This window comes from Eublepharis macularius, chromosome 14, assembly GCF_028583425.1.
Source record: "Eublepharis macularius isolate TG4126 chromosome 14, MPM_Emac_v1.0, whole genome shotgun sequence".
Classification (NCBI taxonomy): Eukaryota; Metazoa; Chordata; class Lepidosauria; order Squamata; family Eublepharidae; genus Eublepharis; species Eublepharis macularius.
In genome coordinates this window covers 65,116,965-65,144,542 of record NC_072803.1, presented here as the reverse complement: position 1 = coordinate 65,144,542, position 27,578 = coordinate 65,116,965, and the positions used below count along the sequence as shown (strand labels likewise).

Genomic DNA, 27,578 nt, shown 5'->3' with positions numbered 1-27,578 from the left:
GGGACCCATCCATCTGTTCAAACACTATGGGGTGGTCTAACTTGCACATGTCCAATCCTAGCCCCGTGAGTAACGCGGGGGTAATTAAGTCCCGAGTGTATCCCAAGTCCAGCAACGCCCGCACTTGTATATGAGTCCCCCTTTGGGGATTTACTAACGTCACTGGTATGTACAGTAGGGTCCCTTTAGGTCTCACCTCATCAAGTGTTAGTCCCTCCTGGACCTGCCGCCGGGACCTCTTTACAGCAGGTCTGTGGCGTTTCCCGCTGGCTGGATAGGGTGCTCCTCCTCTTCTGAAGGGTCTTTGCTCGATCCCTCTGAGCCTCCCTCGGCATTGAGGCCAGTTGCCACTTCACTTCTTTTCTTGGCGGGTTTTGGGAGCTGGTCTCTTCACAGTGTGGCCCCGCTCTGCTGCTCTTTCCTTGGTCCCGAGGTACTCAGAGGCAAAGTAGCTCGTGCTCCCACATTGCTGAGTGGCACGATGTAGTCCTTGATTTTGGACTACATCGTGCCACTCAGCTCTGCCTTGTGGACCATTCATACAGCAGGTTTGACCTGTCGAGTAATGGACCCTCCAAAGGTTTACCAGGCAACTGGTAAAATAAGGCTGCAAATAAACTCTGTTGGAGTCTTTGGTGTGTTAACATTCGATAACAGCCAAAACAAGCCATTGGCACTAATGGCCCCATACCAACAAGCTGATTTAATTTCCCTAGGGAAGGTTGTGTTGGCTTTAGCTTGTAATTTCTTTGGCAAGAGTTCAAAAAGAGAATTTACAGAAAGCTATAGAACTGGTGACAATCAACTATTCCTCTGATTTGAATCTGATTTTGGATTTGCTAACTGACAAAAACAGGCTTTGAAGTGTAAATGATATCATGCCTGTGATTGGTGATATTCTATATGATATTCTATATTCTATGAGGCTGGATGCTGCCCAAATGGCGTAGTAGAAGACCTTGCAAAGGAGGTTCAGAATGGAAGATTACTTTGACTTCTTGCAAAATTGGGAATAATCAATGAGACACCAGAATTTCAGAAGGACCCACCATGATCAGAAAATGGAGACAGAAATCTTCTGGAGTTCTTTAGGGATCATCTTTTCCATCAGGTGACAGAAGTAGGGATACCAGTCCCCTACAGGAGGGTGGGGATCCCCCGCTCCCACCCCCTGCCACCTCTTACCTGACCGGCGGGGGGAAAGGCAGGGGAATGCACCTCCTGGGGCATGTTCCTGGGCAGCAAGGCACTCCCCCGCACTCCATAGCAGGCCAATTTCAGTCCATTTGAGGCCTAAATTGGCCTGCTGTGACGTTCAGGAGCTCTCCAGGGCCCTCCCGGAAGCACTCCTGTGCTCTGCAGCAGGTCGAGTTGTGAACAAACCAGCAAAGTAGTGAATTGCAACCCAACCACTTAACCACTGTGCTACAGCAGCTCTCGCTCCAGGATCCTATGGGCAAGTCTAACAGCTGCAGGAAGGCTGTGAACAAGGAGGAGCCCCCAGTGGGGCTGCTGTGGCCCAGCAGGTTCAACAGGGCCCCACAGGATAGGGAAGAGGGTACAGTGCCATCCAGCCAAGGGCAGCGAGGCTTCTCCTTGTCTTCTCCTCCTCCTCTCTGGTGATCCCTGCCTCATCGGTGGTAGCGTGGCAAGGATGCCTGTGTTAAGGGTTGTAGATCCAGAGGAGTTAGCCGTGTTAGTCTGTAGTTGCAAAATAGTAAAAAGTCCAGGAGCACCTTTAAGACTAACCAACCTTATTGTAGCCTAAGCTTTCGAGAACCACGGTTCTCTTCATCAGATGCATCTGAGGAAGAGAGCTGTGGTTCTCGAAAGCTTAGGCTACAATAAAGTTGGTTAGTCTTAAAGGTGCTCCTGGACTTCATACTGTGTTAAGGGTGAAGAGCTTTACAGAATTCAGTTCTGTCTGGACAGAACTGACAAGAATACACATCATCAGAAAGGACAAAATGTTTACAAAGTCACAGTTTGTCTTTGGAAGTGCAAGAGGTTGGCCTTTCTCCGCCCCTCTCCATTTCGGCTCCTTGACCAGTTCATCTCATCCACTTCTGAAATGCTGTTGGGGGGAGGGGGGAGGCGGCAGCAGACTGGCCAAGAGCAGAAAGACTTGGCCCGATTGCAATGGCAGGAGACAAGATGTGGGGAGTGGGGGAAGCATCTCATTCGCTTTGACCCTCCTTTCCTCCAAGTGGCCGATGGCAGCGTCTGTGGTTCTTCCCCCTCTTCCTCCTCCTCCATGTTATCCTCCCAACGATCCTCTGGGGCAGGGTAGGCTGAGGGAAAGTGGTTAGCCAAAGGTCACCCACCGAGCCTCATGCCCAAACCAAAGGAGACACTGTGGGTTCTTTGAACTAACTTGATAAATAAATCATTGTGTAGGCCCCAGAAACCTAATTAAAGGATTCCATGTTTGGGCCATTAGCAGAGTCTATCGTTAGGCATAGGAAGCGTGATTATAGGTGGTTGTGAGCTGGTTCTGCTGACTGGGTTGTGTGCAGGAATGGAAATAATAAAAGCACACACTTGGTTTATATTTAGAAATGAAATAAGAGTTCTTTATTGTAGAAACTCCATACTCTGATAGGAAAGGAGGAGAAATAGATCCTAACTACCTAAACTACCTAGATTTAGAGCAGCTCAACAGTCAGGGGGAAAAGGGAAAATAATTACTTATCTTGAACATAAAAAAGTCTGTTTAGACTTAATTATAAATAAAAAGAGAGCCAATTTCCAGAACAAATGGGATCAATTGTATAACTCGATTAAAAGGAAAGATAATAAAACCTTCTAGAGATTAATAGCAGCTAGTGATAAATATAATTTTACTAGTGAACGAACTATTCCACCCCAGCTACGGGTTGAACATTTCTCTAAGACCTTTGAGGACCCATCTACTCCCTCCCCCTGTACTGAAGTCATCAGCCTTATCGATGTACCACTTTGGCCTCCAGTGACACTGGATGAAGTCAGTGGATTGCTGAGGGATGTGAAAGTGGGCAAAGCTCCGGGACCAGACAGCCTCCCTGCGGAGGTCTTTAAGAAGGTTGCTGATTGGTGGTCTCCACCACTAGCCAGATTGTTTACCCTGATTGATCTGTATGGTATCCTCCCAGACGCTTGGCTCAATTCCATAATAGTTCCAATCTATAAGAAGGGAGGAATGGATTTGCCTGAGAATTTTCGCCCCATTAGTCTATTATCAATTTTGGGCAAAGTATATGCAAAACATCTGGAACTGCGTCTAAAAGGATGGATACAATCAAATAATATTGTGGGTATCGAACAAATAGGTTTCTCTAAGGGAAAGGCCACCTTAGATCACGTTAGTTTATTAGCTTTTCTTGCAGAAAAATATATGAACTCAGGGAAAAGGAAACTTTATGTGGCTTTTATAGATTTAAAAAGTGCATTTGATTCTGTTGTTCGAGACAAATTGTGGTCTAAGCTAAGTAATATGGGTATTGACCCTCGTTTACTTTTTTTACTGAAAAAACTTCATACAGGAACATCTTGTCAAGTGAAATATTCCAGTAAGGGCCTTTTAACTGAAAAGATTTTGATGAGGAAGGGGGTCAAACAGGGATGTGTGCTGGCCCCACACCTCTTCAGTCTTTTTATAAATGATTTGGCGCAATGCCTTGGACTCACCAATGGCCATCCTCCTAAATTAGGACACCTTGCGGTACCGCTGTTGCTGTATGCGGATGATACAACCATCTTATCATGTACAAGAATTGGTTTACAAAGATATTTGGATGCTTTTTATGATTATTGTCAACTTAACTCTCTATCTATTAACTATTCCAAATCAAAAGTTGTTGTTTTTTCAAAAAGCTGGCACCCTCAGAAATGTTCAATTGGTAACTTTCCTATTGAGCAAACAATTTTTTTTAAATATTTGGGCATTACTTTTAACTATAATCTTAGCTGGGTGTTACATCGCGAGAGGTCAATAAAGTTGGCTAAGTGCACAGCCTCCCCAATTAAACAATTTTGTTTTTCTAGGGGTAACCAATGTGTCCCGGCAGCCATAAAAGTTTTTAAAGCAAAAATTTTAGCTCAAATGCTCTATGGTATACCTATATGGATTTCAGCTTTTAACAGAAAGGTGGAGGATATCCAAGCAACACTCTTTAGGCAAATTTTGGGTGTCCCAAATTGTGTTTCCTATTTTGCTTTGTGTGCGGGATTGGGTCAATCTTTGATTGAGACAAGGGCTTGGACCTTTAAATTTTGGCTCAAAATTTATTTTAGAGCCGAGCCTTCTAGTCTTTTAACCTATTTGAAAAGGGATCAGTATCCCTGGGCGTGGTCAGTGGGAATACTGAGTCAAATTAAGTATATGGGACTAGCAGCAGAGGACTTATTTATGTCTGATGAGGCCTATATCCTGAATGGTGTTAAGCAGCGTCTACTAGATTGGGAGCAACAGAAGTTATTTCCAGCCCAACCTTTTGTTTGCTCCTCAGCTGCCTTAGGATTGACTACATATGTTGGCAGAATTCCGCAGTACTTTTATGATCTTGAGACCCCAGGCTGTGGTAGGGCCTTTATGTTGGCCAGACTAAATGCCTTTCCCTCCAATGTCCTTCAGCGGAGATACCAGCGAGTCCCCTTTTCAGAAAGACATTGTTTGTGTGGAGCCAACTGCCCAGATACCATCCAGCATATAATTTTGGAATGCCATTTATATGATAAGTTGCAGAGAATGCTGTTTGAGAGGTTGCCAAAACGTATTGAACACCAGGACAATTTATCCTTCTGTCGTTTTCTGTTAAAGGATAATGATACAGCGATTTCTAAAGTAGTTGCAGAGGTTTTAGTGGGTATGCTTAAGATTCATACAAGTTTTGTATAAATATATTGACTTCTGATATTTTATGTAATTTTATAGTGACTTGTTTGCTGTCTTAGATCCTTATATGCCATTAAAGGTATTTGAATTGAACTGCCTATTTAGTCTAAGGATGGACATGGATGGCAGGGCAAGGCCTGCATCCGCGCTGCCAAGATGGAGGGAGGAGAAGGAGAGAGGTGTTGCCTGGAACAAAGCCAGGAAGAGGAGGAGAGAGAGGGAGGGAGGAAATCCTGAGAATAGCAGTCTGCATATTAAAGGGCAGTCAGAGCAGAAAACAATAGAGAGATCAGGGCACTCTGTTTACTAGCTTTCTAACTCTTTGATTTATCCCCCTCTGAAATGAGGAGAGAGACAGCGCTGGGTCCTCCTCATCCATCATAACTTTTTTTTTTTTGAAAAATTTTTATTGGGTTAGAATCCATTATTTCCACATTTACATTCAATTTTCCCCAATTTTTTCATCTCTAACCCCCTCCCTTTCCCCCCCCCTTTTTGTTGACTTCCAACAGCTTTCCAACCCTTTGTCCCCTTTCCCTTACTTTTATTAGCTTCCTCTATCTAAAACAAATATATATTCTCCATTATTCTAAGCAGTACATCCTTAACTATTTTTAACATTATATGCCCAAACTGTAAGCCTTTGTTTCCATCTTAGATAAACAATTTATCCCAATTTTTCAATTTCAGGTATTTCTATATATCATAAACCATATAGATCATACATTCGTTTATATCAAACAATTTGACTTATTCTCTATATATATTACTCATTCTATCTTTTTATAATAGTTCTATATATCTCTCCTCACGTAGTCAATCAATTTGACCCATCTATATCTTCAGACATTCAGTTTGGTACAAAACTTGTCAGAAAAAAAAGAAAATATTGTTAGTTAATCGCTCCTTATATTTAGTCCTTATAATTAATTATTTTCTCTATGTTCTGTTTGTTAACCTATATATATCTATATATATGTCAATCTATTAATCTGACTGCTTATTAATTCACATTTATCTCTTCTCCCCCCGGTAAAGTCTCCCCCCTCTACTTCAATACTTCAGTAGTTCTCAAACTGCCACAGTTTTCCTCCCACCTCCCATTTCTTCTCCAGGTATTGTTTCAGCTTCTCCCAGTCTGTGTTGAACTGCCCTGAGTCCAGATCTCTCAGTTTTCTTGTCATCTTGTCCATTTCAGCCATATACAGCAATTTGTAAGTCCAATCTTCAATAGTTGGCACTTCTTGTACTTTCCATTTTTGCGCATACAAAAGTCTAGCTGCTGCTGTCATATAAAATATCAACGTCCTGTGTTGGGCTGGAATTCCCTCCATTCCCAAGTTCAGTAGCAGGAGTTCTGGGTTCTTATTAATTTGAAATTGTAAAATTTCACTCATTTCTCTTATTATTTCCCCCCAGTACTGCCTGGCTACCTCACACGACCACCACATATGATAGAGGGAGCCCTCATGCTTCTTACATTTCCAGCATTTATTAGAAGTATTCAAATTCCCTAGCGCAATCTTCTTTGGTGTCATGTACCAACGATAGATCATTTTGTAAATGTTCTCTTTGATATTAATACATGTCGTTGTCTTCATTGTAGTTTTCCACAAGTATTCCCATGCCTCCATTGTTATTTCTTTATTAAAGTTTATAGCCCATTTCACCATTTGTGTTTTAACTATCTCATCCTCGGTATACCACTTCAACAGTACTTGGTATACCTTGGATATTCTTTTCTTATCTTCTTTAAGAAGAGTCTGCTCTAGTTCCGAATTCTCTATTCGTATACCTCCCTTTACAGAGTCCGAATTATATAAGTCTCTGATCTGTCTATACTGGAACCAATCGTAGTTAGGTGATAGTTCCTCTTGTGTCTTTATTCTAAGTTTGAATGCTTCAGTTTTAGTTATTTCTTTATACGTTAAACATTGTTGTTCATTATCAACAGCTCTCGGGTCTATCACCTCATATGGAACCACCCACAAAGGGGTTCCTTCTTGTAGATAAATTCTGTACTTCTTCCAGATTATGTATAGACTTCTCCGAACAAAGTGATGCAGGAACATCGAGTTGACCTTTACTTTGTCATGCCATAAATATGCGTGCCATCCAAATATTTTTTTATATCCCTCTAGGGCTAATAGTTTCTTGTTCTTTAATGTCATCCATTCTTTCAACCAAACTAGGCAGATTGCATCATGATAAAGTCTCAGATTGGGCAGTTGCATTCCGCCTCTTTCCTTTGCATCTTGTAAAACTTTCACTTTCACTCGAGGCTTCTTGCCTGCCCAAACAAAATCTGATATTTTCCTCTGCCATTTTTCAAATTGTTTGGAGTCTCTGATGATTGGTATTGTCTGTAGCAAAAACATTACTCTTGGTAACACATTCATCTTAACTGCTGCAATCCTGCCCAACCATGACAAATTCAATCTATTCCATTTAATCAAGTCTCTCTCTATCTGAGTCCATAGTTTTTCATAATTGTTTTTGAATAGATCTATGTTCTTTGCAGTTAATTCGACTCCCAAATATTTCACTTTACTTGTTACTTCACAATCCGTTGTTTCCATTAACAATTGTTGTTTCTGCTTAGTCATATTTTTGCATAATATCTTTGACTTCTTTTTGTTAATGAAGAAACCTGCCAAGTCTCCAAACTCCTTGATCTTATCTATCACTCTTGGCATGTTCTCCAATGGGTCCTCTACAATTAACATTATGTCATCCGCAAATGCTCTGACCTTGTATGAATAGTCCTTTATTTTTATTCCACAAATTTCATCATCTTGACGTATTTGTATCATCAGAATCTCCAATACTAAAATAAACAACAATGGAGATAACGGGCAACCTTGTCTTGTTCCTTTACTTATCGTCAATTTCTTGGTCAATTCATCATTCACCACGATTGCTGCAGTCTGGTCTCTATAAATTTCCTTAATTGCTCTGATGAATCTTTCTCCCAATTGTAGCTTTTCCATAGTGGCAAACATAAAGTCCCAGTTTAAATTGTCAAACGCTTTTTCAGCGTCTACAAAGAAGAAACCAACCTCTTTGTCACAACGCTTGTCATAATATTCAATAGCATTGATCACTGTCCTTAAGTTGTCTCTTATTTGTCTGTCTGGCAAAAAGCCTGCTTGTTCCTCCTCTATGACTTCCGAGAGCCACCCCTTCAATCTCTCCGCCAATATCTTCGCAAAAATTTTATAGTCATTGTTGAGTAGCGATATAGGTCTATAATTTTTCACATTAGTCAGGTCTTGGCCCTCTTTTGGGATCAATGATATATTCGCTTCACTCCAAGTTTCTGGAATCCTTTGATCCCTTAAAACCCCATTCATCACCTCTTTTAGGAATGGTGCCAGTTCATTAGCCATTGTCTTATAGAATTTAGCCGTAAGTCCATCTGGCCCTGGCGCCTTTCCTAGATTTGCAGATTGTATTGCCTTACTTATTTCCTCGTCAGTTACTTCACTATTCAACTTATTTCTCCAAGCTTCCGAGATTTCTGGAAGTTTGGTTTTCTCCAAATATAACGCTATTGATTCTTTGTTTACTTCTTTTTTATTATACAGCTTAGCGTAAAATTTATAAAAGGCTCTACTAATGGTAGCCTGCTCCAAATACGTTTTGTTATCTTCGCAAATTTTATTTATTATCTTCTTTTCCCTTTTCTTCTTCAGTTGCCATGCCAGGTACTTCCCAGGTTTATTAGCACCCTCAAACGCTTTTTGATTCAGTCTTTTGAGATTCCACTCCAATTCTTTATTGCTCATTGCTGTTAGCTGTTCTTGAAGTATTTTAATTTCCTGGTATACCTTCTTTTTCCCTGGTCTCTTTTTTAGCTGTATTTCTTTGGCTTTTATTTTCTCCTCAATCTCTTGTCTTTTCTCCTCTTTCTTCTTTCTTGCTCTACCATTTAAGTCCATTAGTATGCCCCTTACAACCGCCTTGTAAGCATCCCAAACTTTATTGGTTGGTACTTCTTTATTCACGTTGTATTGTATAAAAAACTTTGTCTCTCTTCTCAGTATTTCCATATTCTCTCTTTCCTGTAACAAGTCCTCATTTATTCTCCATGCTTTCCTTTTTCTCTTTTTTCCAAATTTCCACATAATTGGGTTGTGATCTGAGCCTACCATAGGCATTATTTCTACCTCCTTAGTCCATAATGCTAAGTCTTTTGAGGCCCAGATCATATCAATTCTTGATAATGTAGAATGCCTTGCAGAATAAAAAGTAAACTGTCTGCTTTTAGGATATTCTCTCCTCCATACATCTTCAAGAGTCTCTTGTTGAATCAACTAAAAAAAAAGCTTTGGTAATAGTCCTCTTTTCTTTTGTGCCGTTGTAGTCTTTTTGTCTAGTTCCAAGTCTGTCACTCCATTGAAGTCTCCAGCAAGAATTATCTGGTCATATGCAAGATCGTCTAAATGCTTCCTTAAATCCTCAAAGAAGCTTTCTTTTGCACCGTTAGGTGCATAAAGTCCGACTACCAACACTCTCTTTAAATTCCAAATACATTCCACTGCTACAAATCTAGCTTCCACATCTCTCATAACAAATTTTGGCTGTAGCTCCTCTTTTATGTACAACACCACTCCTCTTTTTTTCTTGTTGGAGGCCGCTACATATTCTTTGCCCAGTTTTCCAGATTTTAAATATTTTACATCCTGCTTTCTGATATGGGTCTCTTGCAAACAAACAATGTCACATTTTTGTTTTAGTAGCCAGTGAAAAGTATTTTTCCTCTTATTCGGTGAGTTTAGTCCATTTACATTCCAAGATAATACTTTACACTCCATACTCATGATCTTGTTGGTAAGTCTTTTTCATTGTCCTTAATAAATCGCTCCATCTCTCGCTCAGATCTGATGCGTTTTTTGGCCCCTCCAAATTCAAAGGACACTCCTTCCGGTAACTCCCATCTGTACCTGATTTTCATGTCCTTCAAAATCTGAATTAGCACTTTATATTTTTTCCGGTCCAGTAACACTGATCTGGGCAGTTCCTTCATTATAATAATCGTCTTGCCATCAATCTCCAATGGATCTTGAAACTGTTTTGTCACAATCCTCTCTTTCATATTTCGTGTTGTAAACTGCACAATCACATCTCTTGGTAGTTTCCTCTGGGTTGCTATTCTCGAATTCACACGGTATGCCACATCTAGGATAGCCACAACTTCCTCCTCCTCCTTCCTCAGGTACTCAGCCAACACCTCAGTCATCTGTTCTTGCGCTGACTTTCCTTCCACTTCTGGCAAGCCACGAAAACGTAGCTGCTTCTCCATATGTTTAGTTTCTGCAACTGACATTCTCCCCTTCACCAATCTCATCTCTGTTTGTTGCGTGTCTGCTAAATTCTCCATCGCGTCTTCTACTGTTTTAACTCTCTGCTGCGTTCCTTGTAATTCACTTCGTATTGTTTCCATACCTTTTTTCACTTCTGACAGCTCCGATTTTACTGTCTGTGTAACCTCCTTAACCTCTTTTATCAGCTCCAATTTCGTGTCCTTAAGTTCTTTAATCATATCTAAAAGTTTTTTGTCCAGGTTTTTATCCAGGTTTTCTATTGCCGATTGCCACTCTTTTTTTGACATCGTGGGGCTTGCTTTAGCTCGCTCCCACGAATCCGCTCTCTTCCTTAACTCCGTGGCGTAAAATTTAACGTTTTTCTATTTTAAATGTCCCGGTCTTCTTATAGAAATTAAATTTTAAAGAGTCCAAAATGTCGGGCGTCTTTTCTCTATGGTTTCTCTATGATTTTGTAATCCAAGATGGCCTACTTCCTCTTCTGCTGAAGCCGCGACCCTTCCCCTTTCAAAAATGGCGATTCCCTACTTCCTGCCCTCCAGCAAGGGCCGCTTCTCTCCAGCCACTCTATTGTTATTACGCACTTCCTGTCTCCCGTCTTCCCACAGCAGATCTCGCAATGGTGTCTTTTTCTCACAGCTCCAAAGCCACAGGTATTCAAAACAATAGTCCCATTTCTTTAATAACTTCTTTAAACTTAGTCTCTTTTTAAATTCAATTCCTGCCGAGTCTTCCCCTCCTTTTCACTAGTCTGTTGCAGTTTAAAAATCTACTTTTTTTCCTCTCTGTTTTTATCAATCTGTCCCGTCTCAGAAGATAATGATCTTTACCTTCTCTTCACTTTTCTCGGGTTGTAATCGCTGTTTCGATTTTAAGTTCTCCTCTCAGCTTCTTCCCCCAATCGATGCTTGGGTATGTAGGTCTTATGCCAGCCGAATTGGCCCCAAAACTGCTGCAGAGATTATAGCCGACCCGTCGCAAGGTGGGACCTCAAGGATCGGGAGGGGACCCATTGTGTAGAGCCCCCCCTCGTCCGAGATCTAGCTCACCCTAGGGTCTTGAGCGTTCTTTGCCTGCTCCCCGCCTGAGAGCAGTCGGCCGCGGGCTATTTTCACCCCGCCGGCCGGTTAAAACGGCAGTCCGGTCAGCTCCGCAAGTGGAGCTGCGTTAGACCTCCATGGATCCCAAACAGGAAGTCCCTCATCCATCATAACTGATGGATCAGGACTGTGGCATGGAATTTTGTGTGTGTGTGTAGCCTTCTGCCTAGGGTTGCCAGCTCCAAGTTGGGAAATTCCTGGAGATCTGGGGAGTGAAACCTGGAGAAAGTGGGGTTTGGGGAGGGAAAAGACCTTGGTATAGCATAATTCCATAGAGTCCACCCGCCAAAGTAGCCATTTTCTCCAGGTGAACTGATCTCTGTGGCCTGGAGACCAGTTGTAATTCCGGGAGATCTCCAGCCACTACCTGGAGGCTGGCAGCCCTACTTCTGCCCTGTCTGCCACTTTGCTGACCTGAACCTAGCCTGCTGGAGCAATCATACACGCCTTCTATTGGGATCCATTTCGAGAGCTGTATTGTTGTCCCAATGGGACAACCACCATCCTCTGTGGCCATTTCAGATTGGAAAAAGAGAGCGGAGGAGAAGGCTTAACACACACACACACACACACACCGACCATGCAGTGATCTGAGCCGCGGTCCCAGTCACTGCCTATTTAAAAGGAGAAAAAAGCCAGAAGCTGCAGACACCCCTCTCCCAGCGTCTCATCTAGTTTTAGCAGAGATCGGAACTCAGACCTCCCTTGTCCTAGTCCAGCACTTCAGCCACTATGCTACATTGCCTCCTCAGAGGGAGGAGGCTGCGACACCCTAACCACTCCACTCCACTCCACTCCACTGGCTAAAAGGACTGGGCTCAGCAGCTTCTGAGAGAGAGGGATTTAGTCACATGCAAATCAAGGGACTTCGAAATTTTAGACTGGTCTGTGTCTGTGGTATTCCAAACAGATTTCCCCCTTATTCTTCCGTCTTGGGGGGGGGGGGAACACAGCAGCAGCATTTGATTGGGGCTGGAGACTCAAATGTGACGTTTAAGGCTCCGTGGCAAAAGTTGGGTTTTAAGCTGGTTTGTTTGAAGAGGGAGAGGAGCACAAAGTCAGTTGCTGGAGTATGGGCAGGGGGGTTGCAGTGGAGGAGCGAAGGAGATGGAGCGGACGAGTGGGAGCGTCCAAAGGCAAGAGCAAAGAATTGGTGTGGGATGCGGAAGGGACTGGAAAGGTGGCGTCCCATGGGGAAGGGGGCACTGCTGGGGAGGCTGAAGCAGGTGCAGCCAAAATAATTGGGCTTCTTTTGCAGTCTGCACCTCCTCAGAAGGGCTATATGCGACGTGTTGAAAACCTGTTTTATGTGGACACTGACAGGCTGTCTCGGCAGTGGTAATGCCTCAGGAAGACTCTGGTGCACCTTGGTTTAAAAATAAATGAGGAGGGGATTTTGGTTTTCTTGTCATGCTGTAAATCCAGAGGCTTCTTTTTTAATGGAGACAGCCAGCCTTCCAGGACCAGGGTTAAGCTCTTTTGGATGTCCACACAGTGGGCGGCTGGAATTCATCAACTTTTAATACCTGCGTAAGGCAGCCAACAGCTCTTGTGTGCCGGTAGCTCTCCCCTGATGAGGTTCCAGCAGCCCAGCGCACTTAATCTTCCCATTTCCAACCAAACAGACTTCGTCTCTGCACTAAAAGAGTCAAAGTGGTTTGTGGCAAAGCCAGCTGCAAAGGGCATACTCATGGTATTACTAAAACACCTCCTATTCGTTTCTGATCACTCTGGGTTCCTGCAGTTTTCTTTTATTTTTATTTATAATTCGTAAAATGTGTGCAGAGCTAAGTTAGCCAAAAAAAATACAATATGCTACATTTATATATTTTTAGGGTATTTAAAGGGTAAGGTTATTGTCAGAAATCCTCGTTGCAGCAACCTTCAGAGGTAGGCCAGCGTTACCGCCATACTGCAGATTGTGAAGAGAAGACGACTGTCTTGTGTCACATCCAGCCTGGATTGGGCACTCCACCTCTTTCATGACTTCTGCAACTTATTTGCATTTACATGACCCTCACTTCCGGTACCTTCTCCGCCCTCCCCTCTCCACCTATATGTCTCTGGCCAATTTCTTCTTGCCCTCCATGCATCTGAGGAAGAGAGCCGTGGTTCTCGAAAGCTTGTGCTACAATAAAGTTGGTTAGTCTTAAAGGTGCTACTGGGCTCTTTGCTATTGTATAAGTGAGGCCCTGGAAAAGACGACATTCCAACCAGGAACTTCCTGATTCATGGACTTCACCTCTTTGCCCTTTGCTGCAATAATAATTAAATTATATTTTGTCCATAACTAAGGAAACTAACTACCTCTATTCCACTTTTATTGTTCCACTTTTATTCCTAAAACATCTAAATCTGTGTTTTAAGCAAAGGGAGAGAGAGAGAGAGAAATTAATGCATTTGCATTTTCTTAAGTGAAATTGCAAGGGGAGGGCAGAAGTGGAAGCACCAACGTGGCATTTCAAAGGGAGCAAAAATGTAATTTCAAACCAGTGGAATTTCATGGGACCTCCAGGGAAAAGTGGTAGCTTACACGTAACTGTTGTTCTTTTGAGTGCTGGTGAACTTTGCGCCTGCACAGCTCTTCAAATGGGAAACTTCAGTGCACAAGCTCAAGAGAGGGGAGTCATGGTTAACAGTCGCAGATATGAGACTGTACTCGTAGAAGAAGATGCCTGTGCTCAGAATCAAGGAGCAGGATGCCAGTGTTCATAACCTACATGGGCACACGGGGAGTTGTTCCTGTCTGACACCACAGAGGACTTGTTCTATTCCGTTGGATAGCTTCCCTCCTCTCAAAATAGTAAAGAGTCCAGTAGCACCTTTAAGACTAACCAACTTTATTGTAGTGTAAGCTTTCGAGAACCACAACTCTCTTCTGACTCATGCCCTCCATGCATCTGAGGAAGAGATCTGTGGTTCTCAAAAGCTTATGCTACAATAAAGTTGGTTAGTCTTAAAAGTGCTACTGGACTCTTTCCTATTTTGCAGCTACAGACTAACACGGCTAACTCCTCTGGATCTATCTCCCTTTTCTCAGTAGTGGAGAGGACAGCAAGGAAAGATTAGTTCATACTGATCCCGTAGATCCAGGTTATACCCATGATAGTGAGGCAGACAATGAGGAGCCTCTGCCTGATGGTGAGCTGGTCAGTGGATGGAAACCCAAGGGGCAGTAAATCAGGACAGGAGGATGGGCGAGGCACCACGGGAGCCAGCATCCTCCTCCAGTTATCCCTTCAGAGAGGAGGCCACACAGTGAGCATCTGGTGAGCGATTTCCAAAGTTTCCAAAGTGGCAACTTTGAGTGCTGGTTCTGCTTGAACCAGAATAGGCTCCAACAGCATTGGTGCTGCAGCAGTGGAGACGCCTGGGGAAGAGCTACCCCTGTGGGCCAAGCCTGACTGTGGAGGGCCTGATGGTTTGACTGCTTGTGGTTTGTGCTTCTTCTGGGGCTTATTCTTTTGGGGAAGTGCAGAAGGTGATTGACCCTTGCATTTGTGCTGCTTGTGCTGGCTTGATACCAGAGAGCTGCCTGTATCTTTTTTTGGCTCAGTACTGAAGGCTCTGCCTTGAAGGTGATCATAGGGGATGCCAAAGCTGATGAGCTGGTTTTCTGAGTGATCAAACCCGAGTTGGAAGATTCAGGTCCAGTAGCATCAGTGACCCTTGCTCTATGCCCAGAGAGAGGCAAAAAACAAACAAAAAAAAAACCCTGACCAATCTGGCCGGGAAGAAAATTCCTTTCGCTGCAGTTGGGCAAAATGACAGCTACCCTCGTGCATGCTTTCTCTGTGGTGGCCCACACCTTATGGAATGGCCCACCTGAGGAGGTCAGAAAAGCTATTGGATACTGTATGCTGAGGCAGATATGTGCCACTAGGGAGTTTACATGTTGCTTAACATACAGTGTAAATTAGTTTCATAGAATCATAGAGTTGGAAGGGGCCATACAGACCATCTAGTCCAACCCCCCTGCCCAGTGCAGGATCAGCCTAAAGCATCTCTGACAAGTATTCATCCAGCCTCTTCTTGAAAACTGCCAGTGAAGGGTTGCTCACCACCTCCCGAGGCAGCTGATTCCACTTTTGAACTACTCTGACCGTGAAAAAGTTTTTCCTAATATCCAGCCGTTACCTTTGTGCATGTAGTTTTAGCCCATTGCTTCGCGTCCTACCCTCTGCTGCCAACTGGAACAGCTCTTTGCCCTCCTCCAAATGACAGCCTTTCAAATATTTAAAGAGAGCAATCATGTCCCCCCTCAACCTCCTCTTCTCCAAACTAAACATTCCCAAGGCCCTCAGCCTTTCCTCGTAGGGCTCAGTCTCCAGACCCCTGATCATTCTTGTCACTCTCCTCTGCACCCTCTCGATTTTGTCCACATCCTTTTTGAAGTGAGGCCTCCAGAACTGCACACAATACTCCAGGTGTGGCCTGACCAAGGCAGTATAGAGAGGGGCTATGACCTCCTGCGATTTCGACGCTATGGCCCCTTTGATACAACCCAGGATTGAATTAGCCTTTTTTGCCACCGCATCGCACTGACTGCTCATATTCAGTTTACAGTCCACTCTTACCCCAAGATCCCTTTCACATATACTACTGCCCAGAAGTGTATCCCCCATCCAGTATTTGTGCTTCCCATTTTTGTGGCCCAGATGTAATACTGTGCACTTGTCTTGGTTGAATTGCATCCTATTCACAGCTGCCCACTTCTCCAGAGTATTCAGGTCTTGTTGAATTTTAATTCTGTCTTCTTGGGTGTTTGCTACCGCTCCCAATTTGGTATCATCAGCAAAATTAATGAGCAGCCCTTCCACTCCTTCATCCAGATCATTGATAAAAATATTGAGAAGTACTGGGCCCAAAACCGAGCCCTGCGGCACCCCACTGGACACCTCCCTCCAATCTGATGAAACGCCGTTGACCACCACTCTTTGAGTGCGGTCCTCTAACCAGTTCCCTATCCACCGAACTGTCCTATAGTCTACTCCACAGTCTTCCAGTTTGCCCATCAGAATGTCAGAAAGTTTCAGAAAGATTTCATCTCTGTGCTGGACTTCATGCTTATTTTCAAATTCTCTGCTATTATACCCGGTTGCACATGTTTCACTGAGTGTCCTCACTGTTCTTCATTATTGTACTTGCTCGGTGAATATCCTACCTGTTGATTGTGTTGTATTTCACTTGCACAGTGTAATCCGCCTTGGATCTCAGTGAGAAAGGTGGACAATAAGTAAATTAAATTAAAATAAAATAAATTGGCGTTACCTTCAGCTCATAAGAAAGGGCCTCAAGAGCCTAGCACTGGTCCATCTCCTCCTGCCCTCTCTTTCCTGATCTGTGAACATTCATATTAAGTCGGAGAAGCATCATATCTGTCAGGTGACCACCAAGCCTCCTCTTGAAAACCACCAAAGGAGAGCTCACAACCTCTCAAGGAAGCCTGTTCCACTGAGGGACCGCTCTCACTGTCGGGAAGTTCTTTCTATTGTTTAGCCAAAAACTCTTTTGATTTAATTCTAAGCCATTGGTTCTGGTCCAGTCCTCTGGAGCAACTCCACTCCATCCTCTATGTGACAGCCCTTCAAATACTTGAGGAGGTTATTGTTGTGTACTGGGCCGAGCAAGGCCTCTGAAGTATTTACTGTATTGATTGCAATGTGCTATACCGTGTTGAGCTTGAGGTTCAGTCAAGGCTTCCAATGCCTGCATTCTCATTGGTCCTTAATCCCTGTAATATCACAGGCTTTCTCAAGGCAGCAGCCAATCGGTCCTCTATAATAAAGACCAATCAGTGGCCTGCCTACTTCAAACATTGTATATAGTTTATGCAAATGATGTTATTGTAAAGTATGTATTCTCATTGGCTATCAGTTATTCTGGGGGTGGAGCTGCTGTATATATATTGAGGGCTTCTGTTCAGTCAGTCAGTGTGTGTTGTGTTCCTGCTAAATAAAGAGCTGTTGAATTATCTCGTGTCTGAACCCACTATTTAACAGTTATCATGTCACCTCTCAAGTCACTTCCTCTCCAGGCTAAACATATCCAGCTCATTCAACCTTTCCTCATGTGCCTTGATCTCCAGACTCCTCAACATATTTGTTGCCCTCCTTTGGGCATGTTCCAGCTTGTTGACATCTTTCTTAAACTGGGGCAGCAAAACTGAACACAGTACTCCCAAGTGAGGTCTGCTTCTGTTGGTACAGTCTCAAATCACGTTTGCCTTTTTATCTACCACATCACACTGCTGACTCATGGTCAGTGTATCGTCTACTAAGACCCCTAGTTCCTTTTCACATGTAGTACGGCCAAGACAAGTCTCCCCCATCCCATAATTATGCTTTTGATTTTTTTCTACCTAAATGCAGAACTTTACATTTTTCTCTGTTGAATTTCATTTTGTTAGTTTTAGCCCAGTTTTCCAGCCTGTCAAGATCATCCTGAATTTTGAGTCTGCCTTGCTTCCTGTCCCACTTCAGTATCATCTGCAAATTTGACGAGAATCCCGTCTGTTCCTTCATCCAAGCCATTTATAAAGATGTTGAACAGCACAGGGCCCAGGACCGATTCCTGAGGCGCTCCACTCGTCACTCCTCTCCAAGACGTGACGAGTGGCAGGCGCTGGCGGGGCAGCCTCTGGGGCTACTGAGCTGTGGACAGCAGGTGCTGTTGTGGTGTCAAGCCCTCCCTGACCCTCCTGGTTCCCTGTCTCTGGATCCTTAGGCTCTTCCTCTGAGCCCCCCAGTCACTGGGCTGGTCAGAGGGAGGCATGACTGGAGCTGCCCAGCCTGGATGGCACTTTTTAAAGGCCCTGGCCTGGATATCCCAGGTGAGCCTGATCTCCTCAGATCTCAGAGGCTAAGCAGGGTCAGCCTTGGTTAGTAATTGGATGGGAGACCTCCAACCAAGACCTGGGTTGCAGAGACTGGCAGTGGCAAACCACCTCTGTTAGTCTCTTGCCATGAAAACCCTGCCAGCAGTTGCCAGAAGACACCTATGGCTCTCCACCAACTCCTGCTGAGCTAGAGTCACAGAAGACAAAAAGGAGATAGTGGATAGAAAACTTGGGGGGAAACTGGGACAAATGAAGATGGCTGATGTCAGGACTTGCCAGGTAGATCCCCAAGCCCTTCACTGCATCACTCAGGTGTATGGGTTAACGTTACTTTATTGATGAGATATTCCAGTATCAAGCTGTTCAGACAGAAGCATCGGCAGAAGTGACACAAAGTGGGCAAGCAAGGTTAATTATAGGTGAACGTTCCTGCCCCTGGGAAGAGAAGACCCTTAGGGCTTTGGCGCGAAGTGCCCAGGAGAAGGGAGAGGAGGGGAAGAAAGGAGGGATGAACTCACCCCAGTTCTCAGGGAGGAGGAGACGGCTCAGGCTGGAACTCCAAGGCCACGTTCTCAAGCCGGCCGGGAAATGGAAACCAAAACACCTGCAAGATAATCAGCTAACAGCCAAGCAGCAACTGTGTCCCCTTTGCACATTCTCAGAGGTCCAGAAACACACAAGACAGTCATGGCAGATATACTGGGATGTATCTGACAGCTGATGTTTCTTTTAAAGAGAAAAATCAGCCTTCAGAGAAGACAAGTGGACAGAAAAGAATGGAGTGGAAAGATATAACTCTTTCCCCACAGGTATGTGCCTTTGAGGGGAGAAGATTTTCATGCCTAAAAACTAGTTCTAGAACTTTCCAGATGGAAGCTCTGTGCAGGTACAAAGCCACTCAGTGTGGTGCCGGGAGACCAAGAGAAATAACACAAATGTGCCATTTTTTCCACCTGCCCTGGATGCCATCTGGCTCCGCACAGTGGCAACGTTGGGAAGGTGTGAGAGCATTTTCCTTTCTGCAAAACCTGAAGGCGAATGTGGAGGCTGCTGCTTGGGTGAGTCGTCTGAGGCATGTCAGGAGGAAAGCAAGAGAAAAACCTGTACAGCTAATAGTGAACTTCTGCAGGGAGGGAATAGAATCCCTCCCAAGAATGGATGTGAATTTAGTGGCATGAAAGGGAAGTTAGCAACATGTGGAGGCTGGGGGGGGGGGAGAGAAGCCTTTCCCTCCCCCAAGTGAGAAACCCTCTTGGGCTGGAATTGGAGGAGGCACCGTCAGGTGCTTCTGTCATTGCCTGGGCAGCAGATGCCATCTGCAGAAGCCTTTCTCTGAACTGGCAGCCCCACTCAGAAGCTCAGCAAAAACACAGAGGAACTGCAAGTTTGCCAGCTTAAGAGCCTGAGACACTCTGCAACGGAGGCTGAAAGCTCTGAAGCCCTCAGGTCAGATCCAGAGGCCTGGCAAACCACCCTTCTCAGTAGTATGCATATGAATTTGGGAGCCTGCATGAAATTAGGAGCAAATGTTTAAAAAAAAAAAGTCTAGACAGGAACTGTTTTGCTTTTGGGTCTCCATATGCTGGAAGTCTTGCGTTCTTTCTTTTCTCCCCCTCCCCCCCATGCCCTGGAGAGTTTCAGACTTCTAGGTATATGTATTTAATGAAATAAATATGTTACAAAGATCCTTGCCCATCTCTCTTTCTCTCCCCCTCCCTGCTCTTAAAACTCTTTTGGAATCTCCGGCTGGCTGGCTGTGCTCTTTCTTTGCTTAGCTGGGTGTTGGGCAAAGGAGAGGAAATGGTGACTTTCTTGCATACAGATTGATGAGAAAGCAGGTCACAACAGAAGCAAGTAGTGCGTTGTCTTTCCGGTTGTAATCCACATGTTTCTGGGTTGTGTGCTTGCCTTCTATTGGAAAGTCCAGGAACTGAATATCACTGTAGCTCAATATCAACACACCACGTCGGACTTAACAAGCGAGTTTAGTGAGGACAGATTCCACTTCCACAGGTTCATGAAATGAAGTGGGAAATTAGAGGACATGACTAGGACCTCTCTGCATTGTCACAATAGGAGACTGTGGGGGCCTTCCTTTAGGTTCCAAATTGTGCAGTAAGTTATAGAGCTACTCTCCAGAATTCACAGCTGAATGCTAACAAGCCTAGATAAGAGTCCAGTAGCACCTATAAGACTAACAAAATTGGTGGTAGGGTATGAGCTTTCATGAGCCGCAGCTCACTTCTTCAGATAACAGATCCCTTGCAAGGTATCTGAAGACGTGAGCTTCTTTCTTTCCATGTCCGCCACAGAGGCAGGGGGAGCTGCCTGAAGACCTCTGTACCTTCCCCTGGGTTTCAGCATTAGTTAGGTCTTGTAAAAAGAGCAGCAGGTAAGCTAGAAAAACAGGTCTGCTGTGAACCCAGCAGCCACCTCCGGCATTCAAGGCCCTGGCCACTCAAGCATGCACCTCTGTGGGGCCAAGGCATAAGAGCCACTCAGGTGCAGCTTAGCAAACCCACAAGCTAAGCCTATCAGAGAGGGCCATTCCCTGCTTCTCCACAGCTCCTCCAAGAGACCAGTCGGCTTCTTCAAGAGGTGGCTTTGCCTGCCACTGCCAAACAGCAAGAGATGCTGTCCATATGTCCATATTCTCGGCCACTCAACAAGCAGGGAGTCCCAGAAGACCTGATGAGCTCCCGGCATGAACTGTATGTGCCTGACAACCCGCCCCAGAGTCTTGGCCTTCCATGGCAGACATTTCAGAGATCTCCACCAGATGAGTCAGCGTAGAAAGCATTCTCTGAAGGCAGAATGTTTGAAAGCTGCTGCACTCATGGTAGGGAGTTCAAACATTCAATCCTGCCTTACCAGAAGTGCCCCCCCCCCCAGGCCACTGCCAATCATTTCCCTTGGATTCACTGCCATGTCTACCAAGGATCTGAGAATCCCGAGGAGAAGACTTGTAGCATGGATGCAGCATCCCCCCCCTCCCCACCGCACCTTTTAGGAAAAGGGCTTCCCTTGCTTGTGCTGTGAGTGTGGGGCTTGTGCTACAGGAAAAGAACTTTCCCTTTACAAGGTCTTTAAAGGCCTGGCTGGCTGCCACTCGGATCAAGCAGAAATAACAGACAAACCAAAGTATAAAACTGAGCCCTGACCCAACTTGCTACAGGGCCAGGCAGATAGGCAGTGGCGCTATTTCAAGTACTTAATGCAGCTTCCAAAGAAAATAAATCTATATTGTATTTGCAGCCTCTGACTGTCCAACTAAAACTCTGAATGGAGAAAGCAGGAGCCTTTTTTTCCTGCAGCTCCTGTCAAGACGCTGCATGATGGGTAAGGGATTGGTCTATCTGAGCACTAATTTGCTAGGTGCTTCCACCAGGCACCATCTAAGCCAAACCCCGACCTGAGCGGCTCTTGTGCCTTGGCCCCACAGAGGTGCATGCTTGAGTGGCCAGGGCCTTGAATGCCGGAGGTGGCTGCTGGGTTCACAGCAGACCTGTTTTTCTAGCTTACCTGCTGCTCTTTTTACAAGACCTAACTAATGCTGAAACCCAGGGGAAGGTACAGAGGTCTTCAGGCAGCTCCCCCTGCCTCTGTGGCGGACATGGAAAGAAAGAAAATGTTTTAAGTCTAGTTTCTCCTGGAGGAGCATGAATCAGCTTAGGCCAGTGTGCTTCCTCCTGCTTGTCTGGTCAGCCCTGTCCTGTGTGCCCACAAGCTCCATCAAATGCCTGCAGGGACTCCAAGTCTGGCTCTCGTGTTTGTTAGCAGTCGCATATTCCGGCCAGCTGGCACTGTGAGGCGGGATGGAGGAGGCTGTCGAGAACTTCACTGCCACCTGCACAGATTTAGAAAGGTTATGTCTGTGGGGAAAGAACTTGATCTTCTCCATCCTCCCCAGGTGGGACATGAAACTCCACAACCAGAGTCCAGAATCTTTTCTTTCTCTCAGGGATGTCTTAAGGCTGGCTCACCTGTGCCTTGGCAACCTCAAGCAGCGACTGGCATGTACAAACACCCCATCGTGGGTCAGATCTCTGTGTGTGGGGGGTTTGTTTTAGAAATGTTGGCACTTGGAGCTGACATGGGGTGGGATCTGTGAGGGGCAGAGCCCCCTGGAGTCTGGCAGGAGCTGCACAAATAGCAAGAGCTTTCTGCTGGAAAGGACAGGGCAAGGGGGCTGAGCTGTGCTTGCGTTTGAGGTAGGCGGCCTGGAGAACAGGGCACAAGCCTGCTCATTTACTTGCAGCTGCTGTTACCAAGGCACTGCATTGTTCTGGCCCAGTTCAGTGTGCCTTCTTCAGCAAGACTGCGTGGGTGGCTCTGGAGCGACCACTCTTGTGAGTCCTGCAGCGCTTCTCCTAGCCAGCAGTCTAGCTTCTTAGTGTGCGTTGCATGTGGCTGTGCCATTCGTGCTTGTGCATTAAGGATGTTGCTGACTTCTAAAATGATCCTGCATTGCTCAGGTCTGGCAATTGACCCAAATTCTGGCAATTACACAATGAATTGTCAGAGGTCAGAGAACCAGTTGCTCTGGTTAAGTCTCCAGGGGGGTTGGCAACCCTGGCTTGGAGAGTGGGTCTTGGCTTGCTTGCAGGGACAACAGATATGTGCACAGCTTGGGGAGGGGTCAACCAAAGGGCTGCTGGCTTTGGAAAAGACAGCACGTCGGGCCAGAAAGTACTTTGAGGTTATGGAGTGTAGGTGCTCTTGGAATAACCAAATACCATATAGAGAATCCAAGACAGAGGAACAGGCAAGTCTCCTCTTGCAAGCTGAAACCCTCCTGCCTATACACTGTGAGTGAAATTGGTAGGGAGATAAATTCTTAATATTTAAATTAGCAGAGTTTAGCAGAAATGTGCATTGAGTATAATGAGAACACGCAAACACTTCAGTTTAGCTCTATAAAATAGTTTACTACATAAAGGATAAAAATAGGGTTACATTGGTGGAACATAAGAAATGGCTAACTGACTACATCTTTGCTAGTAGAAACAAAGACTGAGGACTAACGGTCTCTGAACAAAGAGCAATAAAACTTCAGTATATATCTTCATTAATTACACCCCCCCCCCATAAACCAGTTCCCCATCAGAGAATCCTTTTTCATTAAGAATAGGGACTCCCCTTTCTATGGCAGAAATCCTCACTGGAAGCCTACGTGGTTACATGCAAAAAAGTTTACTAAGTAGCGCAAACAGTTTAACTCCTTCATGACTGAACATAAACACTTGCTAATTCCCAACAAAATTGTAGGCAAAGGTTTTAACAAAGGGCTACCAGACGGTGAGCAAAATGGGGGCCCAAAGTCAGGCCTTTTCAGTGGGCCCCTGTCTCTCTAGAACGCCTTTGTGAATGTGCCTCCCCCTTGACCCCTTGAGCATCAAATTGCAGCCGTGTGGTTCTACCAACATTTGCTATTTCTGCTGGTCTTGTATGTTTTGGCCTCTAGCTTTTGTTGGTGTCTTTTTCTTTTAAATTGAAGATGTCTGCTCAGGAGCATGTTCTCTCTTACTCAAAAGTTCTCCATCAGATTCTTGCCTGTGAGTTTTTATTTTGATTATGCTCTAGATATTTTCTGAATACACCAAATTCTTATTCAGTATTTATTAGATGTTTGTTTGACATCTTATTATACTTGATTTCTGTATTGGATGTTTGACAGCGTTAGAGAATACTGTGAAGTACTAAAAGTCCAATTGAGGTCTCACATTCAGTATGTGGCTGCATAACAGCTGAGGTCCTACATCCTTAATATTTGCCAGAAGGAACAAGAGATGTCCAAAGCATTCAGATTTGAGTGAATTTGAATTGTTTTTTTCTATTTGAAACTTTTGATGGGTTTGAAATATTTGTGAAAATTTATTTCAGCTCAGTTGTGCAAAGTGGCACGGAAAGGAGCATATAACCCCCCCGATCGACTGCTTGTCAGGGAGATCCCCAACAAGCAGCTGATCCAAGCATGCAGGGGTGAAATGTCCCTTTCCCTGCCGCTGCAGAGCAGAGAAGGGGGCATTTCACCCCCTTGTCAGCTGCTTGTTGGGGATCTCCCCGACAAGCAGCTGATCCAAGCTGGGGTGGTGGTGGTGAAATGCCCTTTTCTGTGCCACTTCACAGCAGCACGGAACGGGGTATTTAAACCCCACGAACCACAAACTGGTTCGCGAACTGGGGAAAGTTCATGAAAGTTTGTGGTTCATGAAACTGCATGAACCACACAGTTCATTTTTTTCCTGGTTCATAGTCTTGAGTATCATTGGCAGGTAGATTTCATACCTCCTAGGGAATTCACATGCCCACTTGTTTCAGTGCCTTCCCAGAGTCGCTAAGAGAGAATGTACTGGCCTCAATAAATAATCTGCTCTGCTGTTACTCTGAAGTTGCACTTTGCCTTGTTTCTGCTTAAGATGTCATCTAGCAAGAAAGGAGGATTTTGGAGTGCCGATAACTGATTTTACACAAGAAAAAAATTATACAGATGGCTTCTCAAAAGAAACAAATTTTATTTCGTTATTGTTGTTGTTGACTTTTTGCAGAAATACCAAAGCATAGCAGAGCACCTAGGTAATGCAGATATAATATACATTCAGTCTAAACTAAGCTCCTGTCTGCCGGAAACGTGTATTGTTTAACATATTTTAGCTCACGAAATGTTTTTATTTTATGTTGCAGAAGGACATGTATTTTGGTACACAGGAATTAGTTTTCAAGGCAGACAATTATTTTTACTCTTTTTTGTGCATTTATTCCAGAAATAAAATCCTAGAAGTATCCCAACTCCCAACATTACTACTATTACTACTACTACTACTACTACTACTACTACTACTACTACTACTACTACTACTACTACTACAGTAGCAGTAGTACTTTATACCCTGCCTTTCTCCCCATTGGGATCCAAAGCAGTTTACATAATCTGTTCTCCATTTTATCCCAGGTTCCAGCATTATGAATTCTGTTCCAGTCAACATTTCCGGTAACCCTAATATTGTGCGGTGGGGAATCAGCAGTGAGGATTCTGTAAGCATCCGCTGTGTGAGCTGCTTTGAGTTCCCAGTGGGGAAAAGAGTAAAGTAGGAATGTTATAAAGCTTGCAGCCAGTTGAAAATTGTTTGCTTGGGGAGAAAGGCTGCAGCTTATGCTACCCAGTGGAGCTTTCACAGGTATTCTGAGGATCCACCAACTCATGGGTGCAGGCAGTGTAGCAAAGTGCCACAGCAGCCTTGATGGAGATCCTTGGATGGCATCACGCCTTTATGCTCCTAAAAAATATCCTTGCCTTGAGTGACTGCTTTGGGTTGTGTAACGTGTTGCTTCTCTAACCATGCAGAGCCTAACACTTTCCACCTGTTGTGTCTTCCAGGGGGTTAATGGAGAAGAGGTCGAATGACAGCCGGAACTGTGGTCATCACAGGCGGAATATTAGCAACTGTCATCTTACTTTGTATCATAGCTGTGCTGTGCTATTGTAGGCTTCAGGTACTTGGACTAAGCTATGTGGGTGGCCAAGATCACTTCATTCTTTCCTCCCCAGTAATGTGACAAAGATGATGATGTAGAGTCCATGTGTAGCCCCAAGGGGGCTTCAGGACACATCTCCACGGCCCGTAGGCTGCAGGATTGAGAGCCCCTCTCTCACCATCTTGCTGTCCCAATGGGTGGGGGTCTATTAGTGTGGCAAAGTTCCTGAATATAAACAGTCTAATAAATTGAAATAATAGTTCTGAAATAAATTGCACTTATGTAAAATTTGATTTCATTCACCATACCATGCTGCCAATTCTGTCCATTGGCCACATTTCCCCCCACCCTTCTCTGAGAAGGAATAGCGAAATGCAGCGTGCTCAAACCCATCTCAGTCATCAAGGGACACCTGCATGCATTGGCCTATGCGCTGCAAGACAGGAATGTCCTTGTCTAATCTGTGGCTTCTTTTATTGATCACGAGCATAGCCACATTTGGCCTACTGTGTACTTTTCTGGTCACTGTATCATAAGAAGGATATTGTAGCACTGGAAAAGGTGCAGAGAAGGGTAATGCAAACGAGCAAGGACTTAGAAGGCCTTTCCTATGCAGAAAAGCTAAACAGATGAGGGATTTTCAGTTTAGAAAAAGGATGGCTAAGAGGGAACTTGCAAGAGGATTATTAAATTACTAGAAACAAAGCCCGTTGTGGGAAAAAATACAACAGGCTCTAAAAAGGGGAAGGAGGGCAGGTGGGCATTTCCTCCTCCTCCATCACTGATCCCAGCTGGATGCAGGCGGGGTGGTGGGCATGGCCACCTCCTCTGCGCCTGATCCCAGATGTGCGAAGGGGGGCGGGCATTGCCTCCTGCTCCTTGCCTGATCGCGGCCGGGTGAACAGGGCAGGCATTGCCACCTGCTCTGCTCCTTATCCCAGCCTGCACCTGAACCAGGCCAGGTGAAGGAGGATGGGCATTTCTTCATGCTACGCTCCTGACCCTGGCCAGGTGAAGGGGGTGGGCACTGCCACATGCTCCTCATCTGATCCTAGCTGGGTGAAGGGGGCATGGGCATTGCCGCCTGCTCTACGGCTAATGCCAGCCGTGTGAAAGGAGGCGGGCATTGCTGCCTGCTCTGTGCTGGTTCCTGGCCGGGTGAAGGGTGAGCAGACATCGACTCCTGCTTTGTTCTTGATCCCAGCTGAGTGAAGGTGGGGAATGTGCATTGCTGTCTGCTCCGCTCCTGACCCCAGCTGGGTGAAGGCGGGAGGGGGGTTAGCGTCGGCCCCTCTCTGCTTCTGATCTGAGCTGGGTGAAGGGGGCATTGCCCCCTGCTCTGTGCCTGTTCCCAGCTGGGTAAAGGGTGGGCAAGCATTGCCACCTGCTCTGTGCCTGATCTCAGCTGGGTGAAGGCGGCGAGCGGGCGTTGCCATCTGCTCCGGTCCGGATCCCAGCTGGGCCATGTGGGGCCAGGCATTGTCACCTGCTACACTCCTGATCCCAGCTGGGTGAGCGCGGGGGGGAGGGCGTTGCCATCTGCTCCATTCCTGGTCCCTGGTTGGGTGAGGTCGGGGCAGGCATTGCCATCTTCCACGCTTCTGATCTGAGCTGGGTGAAGGCACGGGGTGGGCTTTGCCATCTGCTCCACTCCTGATCCCAGCTGGGTGAAGTCGAGGGACAGGCATTGCCCCCTCTCTGCTCCTGATCTGAGCTGGGTGAAGGCAGGAGACAGGCTTTGCCACCTGCTCTGCTCCTGATCCCAGCTGGGTGAAGGCAGGAGTCAGGCATTGCCGCCTGCTCCACGCCTGATCCTGGCCTGGACTTTCCACCATGGCGTGCTTTCTGGAGGTCTGGCTGTCTCATCTGGGCTTCCCTCCACAGCAGCGCCCTCTGGAGGTGCACCAAGGTAGGAAGTGAGTTGTCTTGAATACACTTAGCCATTTATATAGTAGGATGCGTGG

The 27,578-nt window shown here is 45.3% G+C and overlaps 1 protein-coding gene across 1 annotated transcript in view; it reads left to right on the top strand.

Annotated features, from left to right (window-relative positions):
• Positions 1 to 27,578, top strand: part of FAM163B (family with sequence similarity 163 member B) — a 92,058-nt gene that overhangs the window by 58,310 nt on the left and 6,170 nt on the right. Inside the window, exon 2 of the mRNA XM_054997212.1 lies at positions 25,517 to 25,632. Within this exon, the coding sequence (XP_054853187.1) occupies positions 25,540 to 25,632 (93 nt within the window). The 5' untranslated portion in view covers positions 25,517 to 25,539. The remainder of the gene's footprint in view (positions 1 to 25,516; positions 25,633 to 27,578) is intronic.